This window comes from Hippopotamus amphibius, chromosome 7 (assembly GCF_030028045.1).
Source record: "Hippopotamus amphibius kiboko isolate mHipAmp2 chromosome 7, mHipAmp2.hap2, whole genome shotgun sequence".
In the NCBI taxonomy this organism is placed as follows: Eukaryota; Metazoa; Chordata; class Mammalia; order Artiodactyla; family Hippopotamidae; genus Hippopotamus; species Hippopotamus amphibius.
The window spans coordinates 26,852,449-26,879,491 of record NC_080192.1 but is presented as its reverse complement, the minus strand read 5'-3'; the positions used below and the strand labels follow the sequence as shown (position 1 = coordinate 26,879,491).

Below are 27,043 nucleotides of genomic sequence, written 5' to 3'. Positions count from 1 at the left end.
CTTCAAAACATACCTGTAAAGTGAATAAATGACAGGCAGAATGGTCATCCTGAACAGGCCAGTAAAATCCATGGTAACATGAAATTAGAGCTTGAGAAAGCTGAGTGAATAGTAAGAGATTATTTAGTTGCTCAAAATAAGTGTAAGATTTTTGATCCAGAAGAACTGTATTCCAGGACACTGAAAGAACTTGGGGATAATTAATTATTGTTTTATTTTTATGGAATTTTGAAGAGTGGAGAAATATCAGAATTATGAAGGAAGGTAAGTGCAATCCTGAGTTTTAACAGTGAGGAATATGGGTTCAAAAACAAACTGAGAGGGATCTTTATGCAATCTGTGAGCAGAGCTCTAGAATTGATTATTGAAAGGATGGTTTGTGAATGCTTAGTGGGAAAGTAGGACACCCTTAGAGAAAAAGAAGCCTGGAAAAATAAATTTTTTTTTTTCAGGTCACCACTTAGTTGGTGGCAGAATCAAAATGAGAATAAAGACCTCCTGATTCTGTTCCAAGTGTGTTTTCAAACTGGGATCTTAGATCTCCTTAAATTCTATACACCATAGAGTCTTTTTTTTGTATGTTTTTATTTTGAAGATAAGCTGGAAAAAAAAGCTACTTTTGAAGACAGTTTTTCCATTGGGGAACATTGACCCCTGGAAGTTTAAGGACATAGTCTCAGAGGTCCATGAGATGTAACTCCCCTTCCGACTCCTTTAAAAGAGGTCTGTGGAGTACTCTAGGTCAGGGAACTTGGCATTGTGATATTTTGCCAGTTTATCTGATTAACCAAACAGTGCATGTTGTGCATCTACAGAAAGCAGCACGTTCTTCCATTAGACCTGTGTTGTCCTGTGCGGCACCCTCCACCGCGTGTGGCTGTTCGGCAGTGCAAATGTGACTGCTCCAAACTGTGCCCTGCAGTGGAAAATGCATACTGGATTTCAAAGACGTAGTACCAAAAAAAAAATTGTAAAATATCTCATAATTATTTACTTTATTTTGAGTATCTGTTGAAGTGATAATGTTTTTGATAAATTGGGTTACCTAAAAATATTATTTTTTGCACCTCGTTTTTCTTTTTTAAAATGTGGCTGCTTATTAGGTCACTAGAAAATTTAAAATTATGTGTGTGGCTTGCATGTTAAACCTGTTGCCATTCCCAGGAGGAAAGGTAAAGGAATTGGTGAACATCAGAGTGCAGATGAGGTGATATGACAGCTACCTTCAACCATTTGGACTGCTCTCATTCATAAAAGAGATTCTCTCTGTTGTATATTTCTCAGAAGGCGGAAGGAAGACAAATGGCTAGAAGTGTCAGGTTAATATAAGAAAGACCTTTCTAAAACAGTAGTCCAAATATGGTTTGGGACCCTTTTAGAGGTAGTGAATCCGTCATCATTATGCATAATTCAGGCAGAGGCTAGACAGCTGCTTAATAGGTTATTTACAGAGAGCTCAGGTGGTTAAAATGAATTCCCCTTCCAGTCCTGAGATTGTGATCCTGAAACGAAATCAGGCAGAGGGCTGGTTTAATAGAAATATGAAATAGGTAGATTCTGTGGGCAGGAGAAGAAAACAAAGTTTATTTCACCCTTTGTGTCTTTTTCCTTTAAACTTTCATACGAATGATTTTTAGTTGAGGAACTTTGCATTCTTGGTTACAGATAAATGGTTCTCTCAGCGTGCTGAATCTGGTGAGCAGTGCATCAGTTAGGAATATGCTTGCCAACAAGTCAAGCAAACAAACAAAATCCACCAAACTGACAATGGCAAAATAAGTAGAGACTTATTTTAATCATGTAACAGGAAGTCTGGAGGTCAGCTGCTTCTGGCATTGGTTCGTTGGCTCAAAGGCACCACGGCAAGTGTTTCTGTTCTTCTCTTGGCTTTTCTTTTCCTCCTGGCAGCAAGATGGCTGTAGCTACCAACAGTACATCTGTAAGGCTGAAAGGTGGGGGAAGGAGTGGCTCCTGATGCCTCTGTCACTTTTGTCAGGAAAAGCAGTAGTCTGATTTCAGGAATTGCCAGCACACTTCCTCTTTTGTTTCATTGGGTGAAACAGTCTGGCCATTCCTTCCTGCAGGGGAGGCTGCTAAGTGAATGTTTGTTCTTCTAGCCTCTAGAATGGAGACAGTACAGGAGAAGGAGGTTGGGAATGGCGGTTGTGTTAGCCTGAAGAGCACTGTCTGCCACAGATTAGCCTCAGGTGTGACTGAGGGCCCCGCTCCCAAATCTGATTCAGGTGCTTTGGAGTCAGGAGGGACGATCATACAATCCCTTCTTTTTATTTTTAAATTCTTTCACTGGATGGTTTTAGTTGGCACTGATGATTTTTGCCTAGGTTGAGTTTTATTCAACAACTCCTTTTTAGAGATGATGAAACTGAGGACCAGAGAAGTTCATATCGTGGATTCTGATATAAATTACTTGTAGGATAGGACTAAGACGTCTCACTTTGCCCCTTCCACCTTGCTAACTTCATTAGCAAGGAGAGCATATTCTCCCCAAATGATAGGGCACATTGGATATAACTGTCACCATCTTGGATCTTTTTAACGTAGGTTTAGACGTTTTGTTTTACTGCAAAGGAATTTTGAGTAGATGAATGTAACTTGTATGGTAAGAAACAGCCTTATAATTTTTACGTTCATCTCCCCATTAATTTGTTGTATTTCCCTGTCAGTGTTCCCTGAGCTTCTCTTTTTAAACCAGTGGCCCATTATGAGTATCGGTAGAATAATATATGTTTAAGAATGAAACAATTTTAAGCCATCATGATTACTGGTAGGGTTCAGATGAGTATCTGATTGTCACTAGCTGCTACACGTACTCCTTAGATATGCAGTTGCATATTCTCAAACACTTCTGTTTGGAAGGAAAAAAATTATTGTTTTTTTAAGATTTATTTTATTATTTATTTATTTATTTAGGCTGCATTGGGTCTTCGTTGCTGCGCACAGGCTTTCTCTCGTTGTGGCGAGCAGGGGCTACTCTTCGTTGTGGTGCGTGGGCTTCTCATTGTGGTGGCTTCTCTTGTGGAGAAGCACGGGCTCTAGGCGCACAGGCTTCAATAGTTGCAGTACATAGGCTCAGTGGTGGTAGCTCACAGGCTCTAGAGCTCAGGCTCAGTATTTGTGGCACACGGGCTTAGTTGCTCCGAGGCATGTGGGATCTTCTTGGCCCAGGGATCGAACCCGTGTCCCTTGCATTGGCAGGCAGATTCTTAACCACTGTGCCACCAGGGAAGCCCTCCCAATATTATTGATTAAAAAAATAAAAATTGAACCAGATTTCACTACCTCCTTTAAAGACTTAAGTGTCCCCCCCCCCCCCCCCCCCCATTGCTCCCAGCAAAATCCCCTGTGAACTCTTTTGGGAATTGATACTGGTGGCAGTGTGTGACAGTATTTGTGACAGCAAGAAAATGAAAGGTTGGAAATATATAAGAAAATCAAGTTTTGCTGAAGAGGAGAATTGACGTGTGGAGTACTGTAAGGCACAATGAGGTTGGTTGGTGGGTAATAATGGAAAGAATTTGATATATGAAATATCAGTAGTAAGGGTCCATTGTGGGTTGAGAAGTTGGGGACATTTACTTTAACCATTTAGTGGGCAGGGAATTTGAACAGGAAACTAGCTAGGTGTGGAATTCTTCCTCTAGCTATCCGTTATTGGATTTTATATATACCTTTCTCTTAATCCTCGAACACCTCTCCCTATGAGATAGGTATCTCCCCTGTTTTGCAGAGAAGGAAGCTCACATAGATGAACTTTTCCAGGGTTTGAAAGCTAATACATCATGGTGCTGCTATTTAAACCCAAGGCTGACTCCAAGACCTGTGACTCTCCTACTGAGTTAATCTGAATGTTTGCAGAATCTGCAGCTCTAATTGATTTTTGTGGTTAACGTTCTTGAACTGGCAACAAGTAAATAGTTTAGCTATTTAATGACTCTCTCAAATTTTGTTGGGCTTATTCATTTGAGATCATGTGTTATTTATTTGGAACAATCAATGTATTTTTACATTTAACATGTTTGATTTTTCTCAGGTCTTAACCTTTTTGTATTAGTGAAGCAAGCTTTACTGGTAGTCTTTTTGGAGGGATACCTCTCTTATCAGGCAAAAATCTTATTCAGATAAACAAATACACACCATGACAATAAAGAACTACAAGTTTTTATTTTTACCCATTTATTATACCTTATTACTATTATTATACCCATTTATTATTACCCTATTATTTTTACCCATTCTTTTCTGCTGTGCATCTTACCAGGTAGAGAAAGCAACTTTGTGAATTGTGGCATTTGAGATTAGACTGATAAGACAATGACTTACAGCACACTAGTTAACAGAAAGGAATAGAGCTGTTGCTGAAGACAGAGGAAGGTGTATTGTAACCGAAAGAGTAATCTTTGGCATTTGGCCACCTCAGTTTCACGATAACACGAAGAAGCAGGAATCTTGGAATTGTTCTCCTTTATATTTTGTTCCTGGATAATTACCAACCATACTCAGATTTTGAAAGGTCCTTTTATTTTGTGATAGCATCTTTCAGCAACAACTCATTATCCTATTATGCAATTTGTCTCATTTATGATGCTCAGGTGGGAAAACTTTCAGCCTCAGCAGTTGTAAAGATCACTATGATTGAGCACTTTGCGGTGCTTTCGCTCATTTTGCTGTTGAGAGAGCAGGGTTCAAGGCAGGTGAATTCTTTCCAGATGTGCTTTTGAATAGCTGGACAGATCCCTGGGGTCTCTTCAGGATAACCCAAGGGACTGTGTATTCTTGCCCCCTTCGTCCACACACAGTTTTCTGTGGTCACTCTGCAGAAGGCTCTGTAGCTGTGGATGATTCCATGGCTCATACTGAACTGAGGAGGATGCATAAATAGTCCTCCAAGCAGCAAATCCTCGAGCTTTTCTAGGTCTGCTTGTTTGCGTACCAGAACCTGGCCCTCTCCAGGAGACGTGAAGCAGTTTTGCTTTCATTTGCTTTGTCACCATTTTAGGCATGAAATGCAACCATTTTCTCCCAGAACATAATGTTCCTGTGTAGAAGTAAGTGATAGCACTTTATGGACTTTGAGGAGTCTAGAGCCAGGCCCATTAGTAACTGATGCTGTAATGACTCAAATTGACACTGATGGCCTTCTCCTGAGATTATTGAGGAGGGGAGGTATGGGAAGTGTGGTTCCTTGACCCACCATGCCCAGCCCCCAGCTCAGCAACGGGCAGCCAGGGAGGCTGAGCCAGTGGGAGAAGCCAGTAAGTGGATGGGATTTGCTGCCGTGTCCTGACATGGAAGACAGGGCACACCCAGCTCTGTACTGACGGCACTCATTAGGTCTGGAGGACTGAATGCAGTTTCTAGATATGCTTCCTCCTTGCCAGGGATTTTCAAGGGAGAAACTGGGACCCACCTTAGGAGTTGGGGTTAGCTCTTTACGAAGCTTTTCCTGACAATACTCTGTACTCCTGGAGGAGGACTTTGTGCTGTTCTCCTGGGCTTGCCTCTGACATAGAACTTACGATGCTATGATATGCTTCTCTGTTTCCTTTTTTATCTCTCTAGACTGTGAACCCTTGGAGATAGGGATAGTATCTTATCACTGTTTTAATACTGAGTGCTTAGGTCATATTATGTATTCAATAAATGTTTGTTAAATAAATGAAATAATAATGTTCAGCTCCTTTTTTCCATATGGTACTCCATCCTGTCCAAGGACAGAATTATGTAAGAAATTATACCGATTATCCTCAGTTAGTATTCAGACTAATGAAATACAGTACCATAGATATGAGTAGAGCTGAAAAATAAACGTGATTATAAAATACATAGAAATAAACTTAGTAAGAATTGGGCAGAAATTATGTGAAAAAGATTTCCATACTTAACTGAAGCACAGAAAAGAATAGAGACAGTTGAATAGAGAAACATATCATGTATATTGGCAAGAAGAGTTAACATAGTAAATATATCAATATTATTTTGTCCACATTAGTCTAAAATTTGATGCTATTACAACAAAACTTGCAATGGGATGATTATTCTGTGGAACGTGATAAATCCAAAATAATACTGTTTGAGACTAATGAAGAATGAAAAACAGAGGAGATTTTATCTCATAAAATATTAAGACATTATAAAATATAGTAAATAGAAACAAAATAGCGTATAAGATAGAAGCCAGTGTAACCTGGATTCTAAAACTTGATAAAGACATTATAAGGAAAAAATATACACTTCATTAACATAGATGTAAAAATCTGTAACAAAATATTAACAAGTTGAATCTAGCAAAATGGGAACAGGATAATACATCATTACCAATGAAGTTTATCTCAGAAACTCAAGGTCAATTTAGCATTTTAAAGCCATGTAATTAATCATGTTAACAGAATAAAAGAGAAATTAGAATGGAAATTAGAATTAGTCTAAAAACAGACTTGTGTATACATACGGAAACCTGGTACCAATCTTGGGGCCAGACTTGTTTCAGAATTTAGGGTTTTTAAACAACATCTCATAGTCAAATTTGTGTTTATTTCCACAGCAAAACTGATTAGTAGTGACACTAAATGGAATAAATAAAGGCCAGAAAGAGCATCAACATTACCTCAGGTAAGGCTTTGCCACCACATAATTTTGGCACCAAATTTAAAAAAGCAAACAAACAGAAAGTTCTTTGTTTTCAGGGGCTTTATGATTTCAGAATCTCAGGGAAGGAATTATCAACTTTTTTAGATAAAGTTGACACATTTCAAATCAATGATGGAAGGATTTCTGAAGGGTGTTGGGGTTACATACTAGTCATTTAAGAGAAAAAGAAATAGAGTTAAATCCCTACTTTATAGCAAAATTAATGTTGTGTGTTTTTTTTTTTGGCTGCACCGCACAGCTTGTGGGATCTTAGTTCCCCAACCAGGGATTGAACCCAGGTCCTCAGCAGTGAAAGTGTGGAGTCCTAACCACTGGACCACCAGGGAATTGCCAATGATTTATAATTAGAGATTTTACTGTTAAAAAATCAAAGGATCTATGAATAATAGAATAAACTATATACCCAGTATTTATAATCTTGTGATACTGGAGATCTTTATAAGCATTATACCAATGGTAGAAACTAAAGATTAAAAACTAAAGAAGAAAAAGAAAAGAGAGATTAGATTTAACTATGTAAAAATTAACTTCTATACAACAGAGAACACCATAATAAAGTTAAAAACGAATGTCAACATGGAAAAAATGTTGGCATCATATATGATAGCAGCCTAAGAGTTATCGCCCATAATTTATAACAAGCTCTAACAGATTGATAAACAAAAGATGAATTCGCCAGCACAAAAAAAGGACCGATTGTATAAAATGGCAGTTTGCAAGAGAAGAAATACAAATGGCTGCCAATATTCTACCAGTACTCAGACGACAGTTAGGACTTCTACAACTCCTACAGCTACTGCAACTGCCACAACCAGCAGCTACCATTTACTGAGTGTTTATTGTGTGCCAGGCACCAGGCTAAGGGCTTTAGGTAATGCTTAAGAAAATACTGAGACAGGTGTAATTATTTACAGTTTGCAATGAGGAGTATACAATTTAGCGCGTGAAGGCAGCTTGTCCTAGGTCACACATTTAGCAGGGCTTTTGTAACTCAGGACTGTTTGCCTCCAAAGCACTTGCTTTTCAGTAGACACTGACTTACTGCCTCTATATATCAATGTACTTATGAAAAAAAAATGCAAATGAAAGCAACCTGAAGTTACCATTTGTTTTGTCTATCAGATTGGCAATGATTTAAAAAGAATACTCATTGCCAGGGAAGGTCAGGATGTGGAGAAGCCTGCACTCTTTTCTATTGCTGGTGGGAGTGTCAGTTGGCATGATCCTTCTGGAAGGCAGTTAGGCAATATGTATCAAAAGCCACATCCTTTGACATAGTATTTCTACTTCTAGGAATTTATCTGAAAGGACTAATTTGACAAATACTCATATGTACAAGGATATTCAATTCAGTATTGTTTATAAAAACACAAGGTTGAAGGAAACTTACTTGTCATTCAATGAAAGATTGGTTAAATCAGGGGAGAATTGATGATATAGAGCTATATTTATTGATTTTTGAATATTGTCCTACTCAAATTTATTATTGGATGGAAAAATAAAACAAAACAAAGCAGGTTGCAAAACAGTACATGTGGCGCAACCCTATATTTGAGAAACTCAAAATGTTTATATGTGCATATATGCCAAGAAAAAAGTCTGGGACACAGTGTTGACAGTGGTGTAATTATAAGTGATTTATTTTCTTTATATTTTCTGCAATATTTCCTGATTTATTTTTGCTGTACACATATACTCTGGTTTTTTAAGAAGTACTCAAAAATACATATAATCTTCCTGTACTGATGGAATATCCCAACTTGAAGATTAAGCACCACATTTGGGGATCTCATCCAGGTCTGTGAATTTCCTTTGCTTTTGTTAGGGGATATTTAGGTACTTCCCGTACTTAACGTTTTACTCTTTGAAAGCTGACACAGGCATGAGTTCATACATACACATGATTTCCCACGTTTTTCCAAGAATTGCCAGATTTTTTTTACCCTGATTGTGTTTAAAGTCCTAGTTTGCCAGCTATTTGGTTTACAAAATCCATTCAATGTGAACTTGATGTGAATAAACTTTTTAAGAGATATAAGGAAGTCCTGTTCATGTTTGCCCAGTCAGTAGATCAAGGTGAGATTTTCTTATTGAGCTGACACCTTCTTAATAACAAATGGAGTTTTTAAAAGTAGTCTTAACAAATGTAGTTGAGGAGTCCTGCCCAAGGAAAAGGTTTAGAAAAGTATTATTTCTGATAGGGAGGCGGTCATGTTGGGAATATCTTAAAAGGCTTGATATAACCTAGAATTTACTATGAAACTGTGAAAACTAATATATGGCACGTGAGCAATTTGCACAGTTCTTTAAGGAGTGTACATTTTGGTGGTATTTGAAGATTTGGATGCAGGGATTTGAGTTCCGTTTGACTGAACTGGCAGTTTAAGAAATAGATTTTTAAATTGCTTACCAAATGAAAAAGGAAAACACTTGTAGTGAAAATACTGGTTGTACATAGTTCTAAAGGCCATTTGGGGCAACAGAACAAGGTGACAATCAGGGAGAAAATGGTTAGTAATGGGCTCTTAGAGACAGTGTCTTAATGCAGTAGGTATTTTAAATTATCTTTAAAGTGGTTTATTGACCCTGTTCTTCTGTTTTCACGTTCTCTTTCAAAGGTGTACAAGTTACACTGATACTGTTTGAATAGTGGAACTCTTATGTAGCAGTTAAGAGGGTGCATTTTGGAGTCAGGCAGACCTGTGTTGAAATCCAAACTCTACTACATAGCATTTTGTCAGGTTACCCAGTTTCTCTAAGTCTCTCTCAGTTTCTTCATCTCAAAAATACCAACCTTACAGGGCATTGAGAAGATTAAAGGAGATAATTTTTATAAAGAGTTTAATAGCATCTGACACATAGTAAATGCTCAGGTTGCTCTAATTATTATACATAGTTTAATCTCATTTAGAAATTTTTATAATAATATGTAGTATAATGGAAAGAATGTATGTTGTACTGTCTAATGAACCCCCATTTGAACCCTGGCTGTGCACCTTAATAGCCCCATAATCTTGGGCAAATCACCTATGTGCTGAGCCTGAATTTTCTCCTCTGTGACACGGGGTCCTCCGTAACGCTTACCTTGTCAGGTGTTGTGAGGATTAGAGATGATAGGCTAAGTGTCCAACTCTGTGTTTGGAGCAAAGTAGGTATTCAACGAATGATAGCTGTTGTCTTTGCTGTGAAAGCTAATAAATATCAAAGAACCTCTTAAGGGCTTTTAATATTTTCCCTCTTTGTTTTTTACCTTTAGTTTCATTTCTTTAGGAAACTGGGTATACATAGCCAAGACTATGCAATATAAGAAACGTTAAAGAAGTTATAAGAAATTGATCGTACGACTACCCTTGGTAAACCAAAAGAATAAGACTCTGAAGTGGACTGTACTAATAGAGAAGCATGTATACGTTGGGCCTGGCCTTGGGGCCTTTGTCAGGGACCCGTCTCTGAGGAAGAAGCAGCACGAAGGGCGGTGGTTTCATTTCTCATAGTCGCCCCCTGTCACTTCCTACACTGAGGAAGTGACTGCCATGGGCTTCTGATCCTGTGCTGGCTGACCGACTGGCTGTTTCTCTACAAGTGCCTGGTGCACTGACACTGCAGGCAGGCCCGGCTGGCTGGCAGGCACTTGTGATGCTGTGCTAACGAGTTCTGCTGTGGAGGCTGCCCTCCTAGGTGGGCCTCATTCACACATAGTCCATCTTGCTTCATATTTGCATGATATGGTGCTTGTTGTATCCATTTCTCTGCCTGTCCTCCCTCCCTGCCTCCCTCCTTGCCTCCCTGCCATCCTTCCTTCCATCCATTCATCCTTCCATCCATCCATCCACCCTCTAAGTGCTAGGTATAGCCGTGAAAAACAGATAAAATCCTTGCCTCAAGGAACTTACATTTTAGAGACTCAAAGCATCTTGCAATGTCAAATGTAGTACCTCATTTGCTTTTTATACTGAAGATGTGAGTTTTGAATTTTTTAGTACTTTTATTTGATAGATGAGGAAGTAGAGATATTTTGAGATTAAATGGCCTACCCAGGATAATAGTACTATGAGTAGAACCTGTTATTTTTCATTCATTGTTTAGCACCCTTTCTCCTATGACACTGTGCTTTCTATTCTAGATATGTTTTCCTTGATCGAAGCACTTTCATACTGTTTTCTTCTTGATACACCAATCACAAGTAGCCAAGGGAGTTTGAATTCAGTGGACAAGCTTTAACCTTTCAGTGCGTTCCTGTTGCTCTTAGGGTAAGATTTGAATACAAAATGTTGTCTACAATGTCCTGAAGCATCTGGCTATGCCACCTTCCCAGCTTGTCTTGGAACACTTTCCCTCTTATAACCTGCCTCTTTCCTCACCTCAGAAGCATCATGTTCTTTCCAGCTTTAGGCCTTTGCATATTCTGTTCCCTCTGCTTGGAATGCTTCTCTGTGTTCTCCCTCCTGTCCTTCCACGCTCACCTTCACCAAGTTTCGCTCAACTCATAGATCTCAGCTTTAATGCCACTTCTGTAGAGAGGCCTTCCTCACCCCCCAGCCAAGGTCAGGTCCCTGTGCCATACATACTTTCTTACAGCATCTTGTGGTTTTTCTTCATAACAAGCCTATCACAATCCATGGATTTGTTTGCTGCCTTCCTCCTGTCTGGAAATGGTTGGATGATAAGCTCTATGAGGGCAGGAACTCTCATTATCTTGTTTCCACTACTGTTTCCCCAGCTAGCAGTGGGCCTTATATTAGATGCTCCAAAAATATGGGATGGAGAGTGGCTGGAGCAAATTTATGGTTTGTTAAATTTCACTTCCCTCTAGAATCTGATGCTAACAATGAAAGCAGTTTATGAAATGGTGTAAGTTTCTCATGTTTTACAAATGTTTAAATAAGAAATGGGAAACAACTAGTAAGATTTGGAAAGTCAGTAAAGTGGCAGCAAAAAGTGACAAAGGGGAGAAACAAAACTCAATACAGAGCCTGGGGGAAAAGAGAGTAAAACACATTTTTTCTTTTTGTGTCCCTCCCTTTCCCACTAAACTCTGAGCAGTTTGAAGTCAAACACCAGAACTTGTTTATGTTTTATATTCTAAAAGAAAGTACAGTGCCTGGCTCATAGCAGCTGTTGAATAAATGTTGAATGAATGAGTGAATATCATACACCTCTTACCTTTGAAGCTGCCTTCTTGTGTTCTTAATGTTAAAATAAGAAATAGGAATAGTATGCTTTATAGAAAGAATGCTGGATTTAGAACCAGAGAGACATGGGTTTAAAACTGCATTGAGCCTGGGAATAAGTATGCCTACCAAGTGGGCTCATTGGGAGGGTGGTGTATAAAGTGACTGGCACATATAAGAGATCCTCAAGAGATCTTAGCTCCCCTTTTCTGCCTCTCTCCCTTTGATCTAGTCCAAGAAAAACTTTTGAGGATTGTGGTACAAAAATTGTTAAATAAAGAGAACTTCAAAGCAGAATCATGGCAATGGAGCCATGACGTGAATCAGTACGTGGCACTCATATATGTCAGAGCAAGCGTGACGCCGGGTGCTTACACAGCGGTGCAGGACGTTGTACAGGAATTGGGGAATGATGTTCCTATTATTCTTGTCTTTGGTCAGCCTGTTACTAGAAAAAGAAACCAAACGGATCTCTAAAAGTCCTTAGGTTCAAAACTTCGCGTTTTGACCTCCATCATTTATGTTTTTCCCCATCTTCACTTACAAATACCACGTAACCCCAGCATTCCTCAGATTCTTTCTTCTACTAATTTTTATTTTGTTCTCCACAGTAAAGTCCCTGTTTTATTTCCATCAGTGGCATTTCAAATACTTTGATAGGTGGATGGAAGGTGTGTTAAATTTTGATAGATCCACCAATTTCCTTGAGTTCCGCACTGATTTCTTTTAGGATGTGACTGGGTATCCTGATTATTCCCCCTCCCCCAGCTCCCACCCGCATCTAATTAAGATACAGAGGACTGAGAAGTGTGGCCAGTTTTTCCTTTTCCTCTGAGGACAGAGCAAGAACAAATGGTTTCAGACTATATATAGCATGACAGACTTTGAATCAACTGGTAGGATCTGTATGAGCCTTGCACTAGGCTCATTACGTTTAAAAGCCAGAAGTCATTTTACATCCACATCAGGTTTGTTCTCATTTGTAGTACCTGTTTTTTTTTCTTTTTTTGCGGCGGGGGGGGTGGGGGGGGTGGTGCAAAATACACAAGGCACTGGAGATACAAAAACAGTGAGTTCCTCAAGGAATTTGAGTCCAGCAGGGGAGACAGACACATGAACAAACATGGTACTATCTGATAGAGGCAGTGCAGGTACGTGTACAAGTAGCAGAGGAGGCAGAGATGGACTTAGATCTGGGACAGGTGAGGGATGGCGGCATAGGCCGCCTATTGAAGAATATAAATTAGAGTTTGCTCTGTGGACAAGGTTGGAGAGGGTGTTCTAAGCAGAGAAAACAGAGCATGGAGAGACAGGGAGACATGGACTGGTATGGCAGGTGCAGAGAACTCCACGTAATTAGATGCTGCTAGATTGTCAAGTATGAAGGCTGTTGTGAAGTCTGACAATGACAAGGTAGGTTATAGAATCTCTTTCTTTGAAGTCTTAAAAATCAAAATGAAGCATTTATGTTTGCTTAGGGTGCTTTGGGTAGTGTTTTTGCCAGAGGTAGAGGCATATACTGTATGTCAGAGAAAAGTCAATGACTATTTTGTAAACGTTGAAGTTGTATTAAATAATTTAAAAGAAAGGACTCAAACTTTGCACTTTCCTATGTTTGCTATTCTGGGATGTACAGTTTTCAAGTCACCTAACTAAGGCACTCTGTTTTGTGGAACTCTGCTCCCTCTTCATGAAGCAAATGCGTTCATAAAAAGCAGTACAGGTTCAGTGTACCTCTTTCTCCATGGGAGAGGTTTTTTCCTTGTGGAGCAGAAGTAGTTCCCAGGGAATCATTGTAAGAGTCAGAAGAAAAATGGAAAATGGAGGGTGGCCTCTCCTGGGCCACTCTTGGCTGCCTGGGAGAGAAAAGGAACCTCGGATATTGTGTACCTTTAAATCGTCCATGCTGCCTGTTTCACGGCCTTCCCAGGCCAAAGAACTGGCTAGTCAGTTTCTAGTTCTCAGAACTGGAGCAGGACTGCTGTGCTTGCAGTTGCCTGCTTTTTATGGAACAGGGAATGTTGTTTAGGGAATTCAGGCAGCTGGAACCTGCCGCATTAGCAATTTGGACTAAGGAAAAATTTCAGAGTGAGAAAATAAAGCTTATTATATAATTTCATTTGGGTATTTAGGAGGCCGAGAGGGGAGATGAGAGTATTATGAAGGCAAGTAGGAGAATTTCATAAACAGCTCCCTCCTTCTGTATTCATTTTTACTGTAAGAGCTGGATTTAAATAGGGTGATCACGTGGCCCATTTTGAAAAGGGCAGTCATGTTCTTCTGCTGTTTCTTAGCTGTTTTGTCAGTTGGAGCAAAACAACAGCACTGCTCACTTTTTGCAGGGTTAGAGGAAAAAGGAAGGGCTGGCAGAAGAATGGGGTGGGAAGCTCGAGGAGAGAGGAAAGGCCAAAAGTGTCAGCCTGTGGGGACGAGGACCTGAAGGAGGCCCCTTTGGCCTCAGGGATGGGGCCTGGAACTCTGCCTTTTTGAGGCCTGTTGACGATCTCATCCTAATTTAGCCTTTTGTGAAATCTTCCATGAGATGCAGTTGCCAACTTCAGCCTTCCTAGAGAATAGAGCCTGTTGAATCTGTTATGAAGTCTACCCAGAAGAATTGGCAAAGCAGGCCCCCTCCTCAGAGCCAGGATAACACAGATAGGAGATGAAGGTCCGATCCTCCTTTAAGAAAACACAGTCAATTCCTCACACCTGCTTCACCCACACCCCACCCTCACCCCCACTGCACAAAAGAAAGGAAAAAAAAAAAAACCACCAGCCTTCAGAAAAAACTAAAATTGACGTCACTGTGACCTTTGGTTATTCTTGTTTTGTGCATAAAGTGTCAACCTCTTGTTTTATCTTCGTAAACAATGGAAATCTTATTTCTTCCCAGAAAATTACAAAAGATAACAGGGACCAGATTCAAACAGAATAGAAATTATAAGTAACGCAGACAGTCTGGCTTAAAAAAAGAAAGAAAGAAAAAAGGATCGTGTCCTCTCGGCCTTAAAATGTGCCTTAAAGGGAAATCATTTAGGTTCCTGGTGGCTTCTTTCCTCACTATACCAACTTCTGTTAGCGAAGTGTGATTCTGAAAGGATGCAGGGAGTTTGGGAAAAGAGAGTTTTATATATTTTTTGTTTTTCCCTTTCTTCTCACAGCAAAATACAAAGGTATCTGACCCTAGAGACACTTGCATTGAGCTATTCTGATTGACAGTGGTAAGGACATCGTAGGAAGTGTGGTGCCCCGGGATGAGCAGCTGCATAAAGAACCTGGCTGGCTGTACTTTCCATCTCTCTCTCCTACACCCAAACGGGGAGATTTGAGCAGTGGTTAACGTAGCCTCTTCTCCTTTTAAAAAATGTGTCCCCTGCTCATTTCCAACACAGATTTGAGGTTGGTACTCCCTTATCTTAACAGAACATGTGTCTTGAAAGTATATAACATATTATTTAAATTAGAATATAACCTGTTATTTAGGTCTTATTAAATTATCCTATTTTCAGGTTATGCCAGTGGACTAAATGTGTCTGAACTACTGAGATTTACATTATCTAACCTTTGTTGGCATTGGAGGATTTCTCTTTAAAAAAGCTATTGAGATTAAATATCCATATCATACACATCTTTCTAGGAAAATATAATCGAAAGCCTCAAGGCTCCTACAGTTGGTGGTTTCTATTATCTTGGTTCTCAGAGCTATGACAATGTCATTGAACTTCAAGAATTCAAAAAGATAAAAATAAAACTCGTAGTTTTGAAATGGAGAAAGAGAAAGATCCTGGAAGTTTCCTGTTTTTAAAATAGTCATTCTCACCTTAAAAGTACGAAAACCAGGAAATTATTTTTCATTTGTTAAGAAAAAACCCTGTCAGCTTATACTTCTGAATTAATGCAAAGACCAGTATTTTATAAAAACACATTAATAATAATTGTGGAGGCTACTATTTATAACTCTGCTTTTGATTTATTGCAAATATGCCTTCAATTTTCTTCCTCGTAACCAGTCACCTTCTTTAATTATAATAGGACTTTCATACAATATTTGTATTATTTATTTTGAAACATCTAACTTCAAAAGAAGTTTACTGATTTTTATAGCATAAAATACAAATGTTTTTATTTTAGGATATAGATCATAAACTAAAATGTAACTGGGGGAGTTCAGCCAAAGATACAAAAATATATGGAAAGAAAAGTATACTTACCTAATACTATGCACATTTTTACAACAGAACAAATAACATTTGGATTTAGAGTTTTAACTAGTAGTAACCTCATTTGTTTTGTAATGATTTTTAAATAGAAAAAAAAAAATCTGCCGAAGCAGAAGAGGCGCTTACTAGATATTGAACTTGGATGAGCTGAAGTTAGTGAAGCAGGATAATTAGAATAACTTTATCAACATCTAAATACTTCTTTGCTTTAACATTTCAATGAAGTGTGAAGAAATTCCAGAAATGAGATACCCATTAGCCATGTGAAAGGAATTCTGAGGATTATAAGCTATCCACACTTTTCTATGGCATGAATACTGCTTTTTTTTTTTTTTTAATAATTTGGAGGGGATTTTAAAATTTGTTAAGCTTCCCGAACACTGTGGTTTACCAAAGGTTTTACTTTTAATAAAAAAGTTTTTTAAAAGAAGCTATCTGAATCAATTCACTTTTGTTTGTATTTAGTCATTTTTGTTTGTTATTGTGATCAAAAATAAGTGGACTATACTTCTGTGAAAACCATATTCTTAATATCCCCACCTACCTAGAAAATATAGGAGTCATATTTGATCATTCCTAAGCATTTTGAAATTCTGTGGTCATTTTTTTTAAGGCCAGCGTTGACAAATAATATTGTGTGGCTCGTTATTTATTCTTGTCATAGTAGTTATTTTTGTATAACTATAGTTTTTTCATAATAGTTGGAAATGATTCTACTTGTGATACCAAAAACAGTATGTACATTTGATAATTTTGTGTATAAAATACTTAATACCTATTCAAAGCTATTTGACTTTCGGTTTTAAAGCAGCTCTGTAGTTTGGTGAGTCCTGAAAAGATTCCGGCTTTCTCCGTGGCCTACCAGCCAAATAAGTTTTGCAGCATTTTCCTTTGCTTTCTTATAAACATTAAAAAAATTTGCTTGCTTTTTTGTAAGTTCAACCATTAAGTTAGAAAGCACTGAAGTTGCTATGAAATTGCCCTTTAGTTTTTCACTTATTAGGGAGGAGTGATAGATTTTGTGTATCCCCTGTGAGCTGTTAAAACAGAACTACTGAGGGCTGCTATTAGCATGGAGCTGTATACTTGCCCTATTACAGATGCAATGATTCTGTCTGACTGCATTGCTTTAAAATGAGTTTTGTTGCGTTCACACTTAGGCAAAGATATTTAATTTTTGTTCAGAGTATCATGTGTTATACTTCTCAGCCATCTTGTGCTCCCAAATTTGGGATAAGCACTGAATCCTTTTCGGACTGCAGGTTGCTGTCTGATTTACTAGAAAGCATGATGCATGTAAAATAGTGGCTAATGATTATGGAGTCCCACCTTAAAGGTTATCAAGAGGAAAAGTTAAAATATCAAGGAAGGTGCTATAAAAACCTTATTTTCTCTCTAAAACCTTGGTATCTCATAGGAAGCCTTGAATCTTATTCTCGGGTACCAAAAATGTTTAAACATGAAAGTAAAGATAACATGAGACTGTAGTACGTTCTGTTCTTAAGGCCCACTGTTCTCAAGGTGTATGGTTATTAATCTTGGTTTGAATGTATAAATTATATAAGATTAATCTGCACATAGGGTCGATGGAAGTTAATGCATGGGATTTTAGAATCAGGAGGCTGATAAAATATTACAAGCCTTTCTGCTTCTGTTTTTGACTCACTGGAAATGCTATTAGTTTTACTTTTTTATGTTCTTAAAGCTGTAATCAAAATAAATAGGCTTAGAGATAAAACTTACATTATTTTCTCCTTTGTAAAATAACGGGGCTGGACCGTGCTCTTTCCAGAGATGTGAATCTCCGATTCTGAACTGTCACTACTTGTTCCGAGCTCTACCTTTCTACTTTGCAAGCCCTGCTTTTTGTTATCTGATTTGCAAGTCAGTGTTATGGAAAGTCTCTATTGTAATGCAAACAGCCTCAGCTTCAGGTCCCAGCTGATATCAACAACCCAAACACGCTATTCCAACCACCTCAGAAAGAACAATCTTTAAAAGATGGCAAACTTTGCTTTCATGTTCACCCAAAACGAAGTTCTCGAGCAGCATCTGGCTGTGCAGAGTAATCCAATCTATTTTAATGCAAAGATTTTCCAAGAAGGCAGGAAACAGTCAAGGGGAAGGCTTTCAGGCATCTGCTGTTTCGTTTCCAGATCCCTTGTGTTAATTTAATGTTTCTAGGGAACCAGGCTCTTTCTTTTTTCTCAGAATCCCTCCTCTAGGAACTGGTGAGTGCGGTGGCGCTGTGAGAACAGCAGATAAGCAGAGAGCTTGGCTGGGGCACTCCGCGGTCCTTTGCAGCCTGGTCACCCCGCCACCCTGGGGGCGCCCCGGGTGTGATCTGCGGGTGACTCGGCAGTTTCCCTTCGTTCCCTACATCTTACGCAAAGGCGGCGGCCGAAGTGACGGAGGTATACTTGAAAGACGTGTTTATTTGCATTTATCCAATTCGGCCTTAGTGAAAGGTGACTATGAAGCGATTGGCTCTCCCTCGCTCTACCAAAACCAGGGAAACTTGGTCAATCTCAAGGAAACAAATCAAACCAAACACGAACCTGAGTGAAATGTGAATCTTGCATTAAACACTTGCATTTGAGAATCCCGGAAAAATTGGCATTCCTTACAATAACAACCTTCTGCCCATCCTCGGTAAATGAGCAATCACAGGTTGCCGGGAAATTTCTTGTGCTTGTGTGATGAGCAGGTCGGCAGATTTTGTTTTGAAGGGGCAAACTGTGCTAGAGGAGGCAGGTGTTTGTGTGGCGCCAGAGCATTAACGCTTTGTGTTCCGGAGCCCTTATCTTCAGGGCAGGGACTCTCTCCCATTCTCGTTTCCCACTTCAGAACCAGAAGGGTGCATCCAGCCTTCGCCTTTGAAAAGGCGTTATGCAGAATCCAAAGGCTGCCTTTTAAAATAAGTTTCGTTTTTGGGCATTCGTATCTGTTTTTCCTGTTTAGAAACTTAGAATGCTAGTAATTTACGTTGCTGCGAGAATTGCCCTGCATACCTAATGTTAAAGTTTAATGAGTTCATATGTCACTTAGCTAGTACTCTGATGCCAATATTCTTACAGCAGTCAAGCTGTGTTACTAAGTTGATGGAATCACAGAATTTGACTTGGAATAGAGTGTAGAGGTCATTTAGGCCAATTTTTAAATGGAATTGTAAGAATCTCTTTTATAACATTTCTGACTGCTTTTTGAGGCAGTCCATTACGTTGCTGGAGAGCTTTAATTATTAGAATGTTATTCCTTATATTAGATTGAATTCTCTCCTTGGTTCTTGTTCTCCTTTAAATAATAAAAGCCTAAAACATTTTTTTCGTATATTTTAGTGAGTGCAGTATATACTTGAAGATCATGATAAGAGATTAGATTCATAGTAGTGATAACCACATTTGGGGCTCCAAATTCTTGCTTTATACCTTATGAATCTTCTTTTGAACTGCTTAGAAACAGTGGCAGAATTTCCTATTTCTAGGCAGTATTTGAGATTAAGCTATAAAATGATATTCTGGCAACATAGTTTTCATTTAAAAAATCCCTTTGATGATTTCATACTTATATCCCAATTTTCTGTTATGGTAGTTTTTTGTTTAGTTTTAGTTTTCTATGTAATGTTTTGTGCTTTAGCCAAAATCATTACAATAAAGATAAGTAAGTTTACTAGACTCAGAAATGACCATCTTTTGGGTTTTTTTTTTCTTTTGCTTTACCTCTATATGAGTTTTTTATTGCTGCTATAACAATTACCACAAAGTTAGTAGCTTCCAACGACATCCATTTATTATCTCACCTTTCTATGGGTCTGAAATTTGGGCACAGTATGGCTCTTCTGGGTTCTCTGTTCATGTCCTCACGAGGCCCCATGTCAAGATATCAGCAGGCTTGGACTCTTACCTGTAGGTCCTGGGGGAGAATTCAGTTCCCTGTGGTTGTAGGACTGAGGTCCCGTTTCCTTGCTAGCTCTTAGCCAGGGGTCTTCCCCAGCTGTACATTCCTTAAGTCATGCTCCCCATCCCCCATCTTCAAAGCCAGCAATAGTGTGTGGAATCTTTGTGCTTTAAATATCTCTGCCTTTCCCTTCTGTTTTCTTCTTATGCTTTTGAAGGACTCATGCAGTTCCATTGGGCCCACAAAGTCAAATGATTAGTAACCTTAATTACCCAGCAAATTCCCTTCACAGCAGTACCTAGGTTAGTGCTTGATTGAATGTTGGGGAATGGGGATCTTGGGGGCACATCTTTAGAATTCTGCTTACCATATCCTTCTAGGTACAGCTTTCCTGGGATGGTTATAGTCATAATCTGACATTTTAAAGAGATTTTAAGCATCTTAATTCTCAAAATTTTGCAAAGTAAAATTAAAATTAAAAAAAGTCAGGGAACATTAAATATTACAAAGAATTTTTAGAGGTTTAGTAAAACAATATACACCTTTTTTTTAATACATCTTTTTTTTTAAACTCAAAAAACTTATATGTTGCAAAACCTTTCCCAATCTTCTTGTTTTGTTTTTGGCATTATAATAAGATAGCATCCGATAGAAGTCAGTTTATGGTACTGATAATGTACATACTACGAATAATAGCATTTTAAAAAGATTGGTTTTCCTCTGCAGTCTCATTTCAGCCTTTGAGAGTTTTTGATATTTTCAAATAGAATTCTCCTAGAATCCAATGTTGGATAAGAAACCGGGTCCCCTGACCTAGCTGCCACTTACTCATACCTAAAATGTGCTTGAATATGCAACTTCCCAATTGTAGGGCACATGTAAGTCCCCTCTTCACTTTTTGTAGAGCTGCATAGTTCTTACAGCTTGCGGGGTGGGGTGCAGGCTTACATTTGCATCCTAATTTAGTATTTATGAATCCTGATTACCACTTGTTACTTAAATTCTAATTTTTCCCTTCAGAGATTTTAACTAGACAACTATTCAGAAGTATGGATTTACATGGGGGAAATTCTAGTGTTTTGGAACTAGTGAAAAGAAAATAAAAGGATGATCACCAGATGCAGCAGTAGAACAGAGTGTTTGGCTCTCAGGGAGTTTTGCTAATACTCTTTAGGACTTTTCTACCTTCTTCCAGTAACTCCAGCAAGTAGGGGGCCTGGTACAAGAAGTAGGGATCTGCCAGTTTCAGGCTCAGATGTGGTGCTGTGAGACGTAACGGATGGTATGGAGATACAGGGCAGAGGGATAGGCAGCACGTATGCGGAGACTCTAAACTCCTGCCTCCTCAGCCCTCGGGGTGAGCTGATGATCAAATCACAACTACACATCTCAGGTGACTGTGTATTTGAAACACGCAACTTAGCTAAGGTGCTTCTTTTGCGTTCCCTAGTTTATTATTATTTTCATGTAATGAATGATGGTCATGGGCATTGTGATATAGAAGTTTTTAATTATGTCTCAGTATCTGTGCAGTTAATCAAGCAGAATGATTTAGAGTTCTGTTATTACTGAAGTCTTTTCAGTTGGAAGTAAGTGGATCCACACTAGTACATTATTAAGCATACAGTTACTTATTTGTTTATTTATCTAGACTCCACCTTACTACAAAAAGATTTTGAGGAAATTTACATACATACATACCCATCACCACCACTGCCATCACCACCACACAAAACAAATAGATGAAGAAATTAGGCAAAATGAAAATAAAATTAGGAGAAAAATGACCAGGCTGCTTTGGGTAGGTTTAGTGCAAAGAAAATATAGTATAAAATTCTATACAGGTACTAGAACTAGGCTATAAATTTGGCTCTGATGTTTTTTCTAGCAGCCAAAACAAAATGGCAGCAAAGTAATCAGCTACAGGATTCATCACATTCATAAAATGATTATAAGAAGATTGGAATTTTCCTTTGAGCTCATCTTGTGTTGAAAGGGGCATTTGATGCTTTCCTTCTGCTAGAAAGGTTAACTTTGAATTGCAATTAAACTTATAAAAATATAATTTTGGCAGAAATAAGAACAAACAGAATGGCAGAATGGGAGCAGTTAGCAGGATTTCTAGTATTCCCTCTCCCTTCCTTGGTTCATGTTCGAATATTCCAATACTTTCCTCAGTGCACAGAGAGGTCTAAGAAGATTGGCCATTCTTTTCGGAAGCTGAGGACTTTCCCTGAAGATTCTGTGAGAGTGGGAAGCAGCATATGATTTTTTTTTTTTTTTCAGAATGGAAACATTTTATCATGAATTTTTTCTTTATTGTATACTTTTATATAGTTTCGAACCCATGAATTTGTGGTGTTCCAAAAGTTCATTTTTAAGTTGCTTGTTTGAAATTAAGAATATATTTTCCCAAAGAAATGATGTTGTCTACGACCTAATTTCAGCCTTGCAATGAACCCAAGGTTCAAGGAAGTTAAATCTGAATAAATACAGGTCTACAATTCTGTATTCAAAATCTTTGAGGCCAGATTTTGCTGACTTTGAGTTTTGTTTCGTTTTGTTTTTTGAGAAGGATAATATTGTGCATATACCAGTTATTGCATAGCACTGCAGTGTGGTCTGGATCAGGATCCTATAATCAAACACTTTAATACTTCTGCAGTGAAACTGATGAATATTCACACTCAGTGGGATAAATAAAAACTATAAATAGCCTCATGTCAGTTCAGGTCAGGTTTTGTCACCAAATGAGTTCAGGCCAAATGAGTTCAGGTCAGGTCAGGTTTTGCTGCCAAATGAGTTATGAAAAAACTTCAGATTTTCAGAGCATTTTGGATTTCAGATTAGTGGATCCCTATTATACTTTTTTTTTTTTTTAAATAAAAAAGCCACTGGTATTATAAACCCTAACCACAATGTAATGTTATTTTTATGGAAAAATGTGTTGAATTCCAATTAGGAAAGCCAGTAAGCCATCACTGTGAAGTAGGGTAGGAGTCAGAGCAGAAATGCCCTCCTGTGTAAGCCAGGAGAGGGCTCTTGTCAGGCAGGTAGTAGTGAAGGTTCGAGGCCAAGGGTAGGGGACTGGTAAGAAGTATGAGAGAGGGGGAGGTGGGAGAACAGGGTGGGGGACTTTCCCTTCTCTTATTCATGTTTCTACTCCCCATTCCCTCTCCCCACCATCCCCCATTTCTCTCTAACTCTTCCTTTCCTTTAAATGCAGGGAGCCCAGCAGCAATGTCAGAGATGGCATTTCCCCTCCCCTCCACTCCCACCCTTTCCCCAAAACTGCCTATAAAGACACCAAATGGTGCCAGAAATAATAAAGCTTCTAAAGGTAGTTAAACTTGGGTCTAGATCTTGCCTCTGCCACCCTCTAGCTATGTGACCTTAGGTGGCTTGCTCAACTTGTTTAAAAAAAAAAAATCTGATCTGCTTCCAAGAGTGGTTGAGAAGACATTAGGTTCTGAAGTCAGTGTGATGTTATGTGCAAGTGCCTTCACATAGAATGGTGCTCAAGAAATGATGGCATCCTTCAGCATTGTGGTCCCCTCACATACCTTCTGGTAATTCTTTCCTTCTCCCCCCTGAACATTGGCTGAGAAGCAGGGAGCCAGGACCTGGTAGAGATGCAGTTTATCTGTAATCGGGAGGGGAGAAGCTTCCCAGGTGATGAGTATGACAGTTGTGATGGAGTAATGCTCTGCAAAGGCACGAAGGCCCCAAACTGTGGCATTTGTATCTGGCTTGACCAAGGCACCCAGTTCTTCTTTCGGGTCTGATTTAGGCTTGGTAAACCCTCAGATTTGAAACTTTCTGGAAAAAAGAATCATCTGCAGTCTCTTGTGGGAGTTAGGCTGGAAGCAGGTATCTTTGGAGCTTACCTGAAAGCTGTTTGCAGACTCAGTATATTGTGTCTGGCTATCAAAAAAAAATTACAAAGGAACAATCATCAACAGAAAGACATTGGAACTCACCAAAAAAACCACCCCACATCCAGAGACAAAGGAGAAGCTGCAATGAGATGGTAGGAGGGGCACAATCGCGTTAAAATCAAATTCCATAAATGCTGGGTGGGTGACTCACAAGCTGGAGAACAGTTATACCACAGAAGTCCTGAGGGTTCTGAGACCAACATCAGGCTTCCTAACCTGGGAGTCCAGCAATGGGAGGAGGAATCCCCAGAGAATCAGACATTGAAAGCCAGCAAGATTTGATTGCAGGACCTCTACAGGACTGGGGGAAACAGAGACTCCACTCTTGGAGGGCACACAAAAAAGTGTGCTCACCAGGACCTGGGGGAAGGAGCAGTGACCCCATAGGAGATTGAACCAGACCTGCCTGCTGGTGTTGAAGGGTTGCCTGCAGAGGTGGGGGCCAGCTATGGCTCACCGAGGAGACAGAGGCACTGGCAGCAGGGGTTCTGGGAAGTGCTTATTGGCATGAGCCCTCCCAGAGTCCGCCATTAGCACCACGAAAGAGCCTGTGGGCTCCAGTGCTAGGTAGCCTCAGGCCAAACAACCAACAAGGTGGGAACACAGCCCCACCCATTGGCAGACAAGCAGATTAAAGTCTTACTGAGCTCCACCACCCAGCCCAGCCCACCATCAGTCCCTCCCATCAGGAAGCACCCATGAGCCCCCTAGATAGCTTCCTCCACAAGAGGGCAGATAGCAGAATCAAGCAGTATCAGCAGTATTTCATCTTGTGGAACTGAAAATCACAGCCACAGAAAGATAGAGAAAATGAAAAAGCAGAAGACTTTGTACCAGATGAAGGGACAGGATAAAAACCCAGAAAAACAACTAAATGAAAAGGAGATAGGCATCCTTCCAGAAAAATAATTCAGAATAATGATGGTGAAGGTGATCCAGGACTTTGAAAAAAGACTGCATGCAAAGATGGAAAAGTTGCAAGAAAAGTTTACCAAAGACCTAGAAGAATTAAAGAACAAACAAACAGAAATATGCAACACAATAACTGAAATGAAAAATACACTAGAAGGAACCAATAGCAGATTAACTGAGGCAGAAGGGTGAATAAGTGACCTGGAAGACAGAATGATGATAATCACTGATGTGGAAAAGAATAAAGAAAAAAGAATGAAAAGAACTGAAGACAGCCTAAGAGACCTCTGGGACAATGTTAAACACACCAACATTCACATTATAGGGGTCCTAGAAGGAGAAGAGAGAGAGAAAGGACCTGAGAAAATCTTGGAAGAGATTATAGTTGAAAACTTCCACAACTTCCACATGGGAAAGGAAATAGCTACGCAAGTCCAGGAAGTTCAGAGAGTCCCAGGCAGGAGAAACCGAAGGAGAAACACGCCAAGACATATAGTAGTCAAATTGACAAAAATTAAAGACAGAGAAAAGTTATTAAAAGTAACAAGGGAAAAACGACAAATAACATACAAGGCAACTCCCATCAGGTTAACAGCTGATTTCTCAGCAGAAACTCTGCAAGCCAGAAGAAAGTGGCACGATATATTTCAAATGATGAAAGGGAAGAACCTACAACCAAGAATACTCTACCCAGCAAGGATCTCATTCAGATTCGATGGAGAAATCAAAAGCTTTATAGACAAGCAACAGCTAAGAGAATTCAGCACCACCAAACCAGCCCTACAACAAATGCTAAAGGAACTTCTCTAAGTGGGAAACATAAGAGAAGCAAAGGACCTACAAAAACAAACCCAAAGCAATTAAGAAAATGGTCATAGGAACATACATATCGATAATGACCTTGAATGTAAATGGAGTAAATGCCCCAACCAAAAGACACAGACTGGCTGAATGGATACAAAAACAAGACCCATATATATGCTGTCTCCAAGAGACCCACTTCAGACCTAGGGACACATACAGCCTGAAAGTGAGGGGATGGAAAAAGATATTCCATGCAAATGGAAACCAAAAGAAAGCTGGTGTAGCAATACTCATATCAGATAAAATAGACTTTAAAATAAAACATGTTACAAGAGACAAGAAGGGACACTACATAAAGATCGAGGGATCAATCCAAGAAGAGGAGATAACAATTATAAATATATATGCACCTGATATAGGAGCACCTCAATTCATAAGGCAAATGCTAACAACTATGAAAGAGGACATCGACAGGAACACAATCATAGTGGGGGACTTTAACACCCCACTTACACCAATGGACAGATCATCCACACAGAAAATTAATCAGGAAACACAAGCTTTAAATGACACACTAAATCAGCTGGATTTCATAGATATCTATAGGACATTACATCCCAAAACAGCAGATTACACGTTCTTCTCCAGTGCACATGGAACATTCTCCAGGAGAGATCACATTCTGGGTCATAAATCAAGCCTTGGTAAATTCAAGAAAATTGAAATCATATCAAGCATCTTTTCTGACCACAACGCTATGAGATTAGAAATAAATTACAGGAAAAAACTGTAAAAAACACAAACCCATAGAGGCTAAACAATATGCTACTAAATAACCAAGAGATCACTGAAGGAATCAAAGAGGAAATCAAAAAATACTTAGAGACAAATGACAATGAAAACACAAGGATCCAAAACCTATGGGATGCAGCAAAGGCAGTTCTAAGAGGGAAGTTTATAGCAATACAGTCCTACCTCAAGAAATAAGAAAAATCCCAAATAAACAATCTAACCTTAGTCCTAAAGAAATGAGAGAAAGAAGAGCACGCAAAACCCAAAGTTATTAGATGGAGAGAAATCATAAAGATCAGAGCAGAAATAAATGAAATAGAAACAAGGAAAACAATAGCAAAAATCAATAAAACTAAAAGCTGCTTCTTTGAAACTGGGACATTTGTAGAGACATGGATGGACCTAGAGACTGTCATACAGAGTGAAGTGAGTCAGAAAGAGAAATCAGATATCTTATATTAACACATATATGTGGACTATAGAAAAATGGTACAAATCACCCTGTTTGCAAGGCAGAAATAGAGACACAGATGTAGAGAACAAACATATGGACACCAAGTGGCGAAAGCAGGGAGGGTTGGGGGGGAATGAATTGGGAGATTGGGATACCAAATTGTACACTCCAAATATATGCTGCTTA

At 39.0% G+C, this 27,043-nt stretch overlaps 1 protein-coding gene across 7 annotated transcripts in view; it reads left to right on the top strand.

The window, feature by feature from the left end:
- CRADD (CASP2 and RIPK1 domain containing adaptor with death domain) overlaps positions 1-27,043 on the top strand; it is a 234,986-nt gene that overhangs the window by 37,179 nt on the left and 170,764 nt on the right. The window contains exon 3 of one of the 7 annotated variants that reach the window (XM_057741504.1): positions 6,563-6,630. The exons of the other annotated variants lie outside the window; for them this stretch is intronic. Coding sequence (XP_057597487.1) covers positions 6,563-6,600 — 38 coding nt within the window. The 3' untranslated portion in view covers positions 6,601-6,630. The remainder of the gene's footprint in view (positions 1-6,562; positions 6,631-27,043) is intronic. 7 annotated transcript variants of the gene reach the window in all.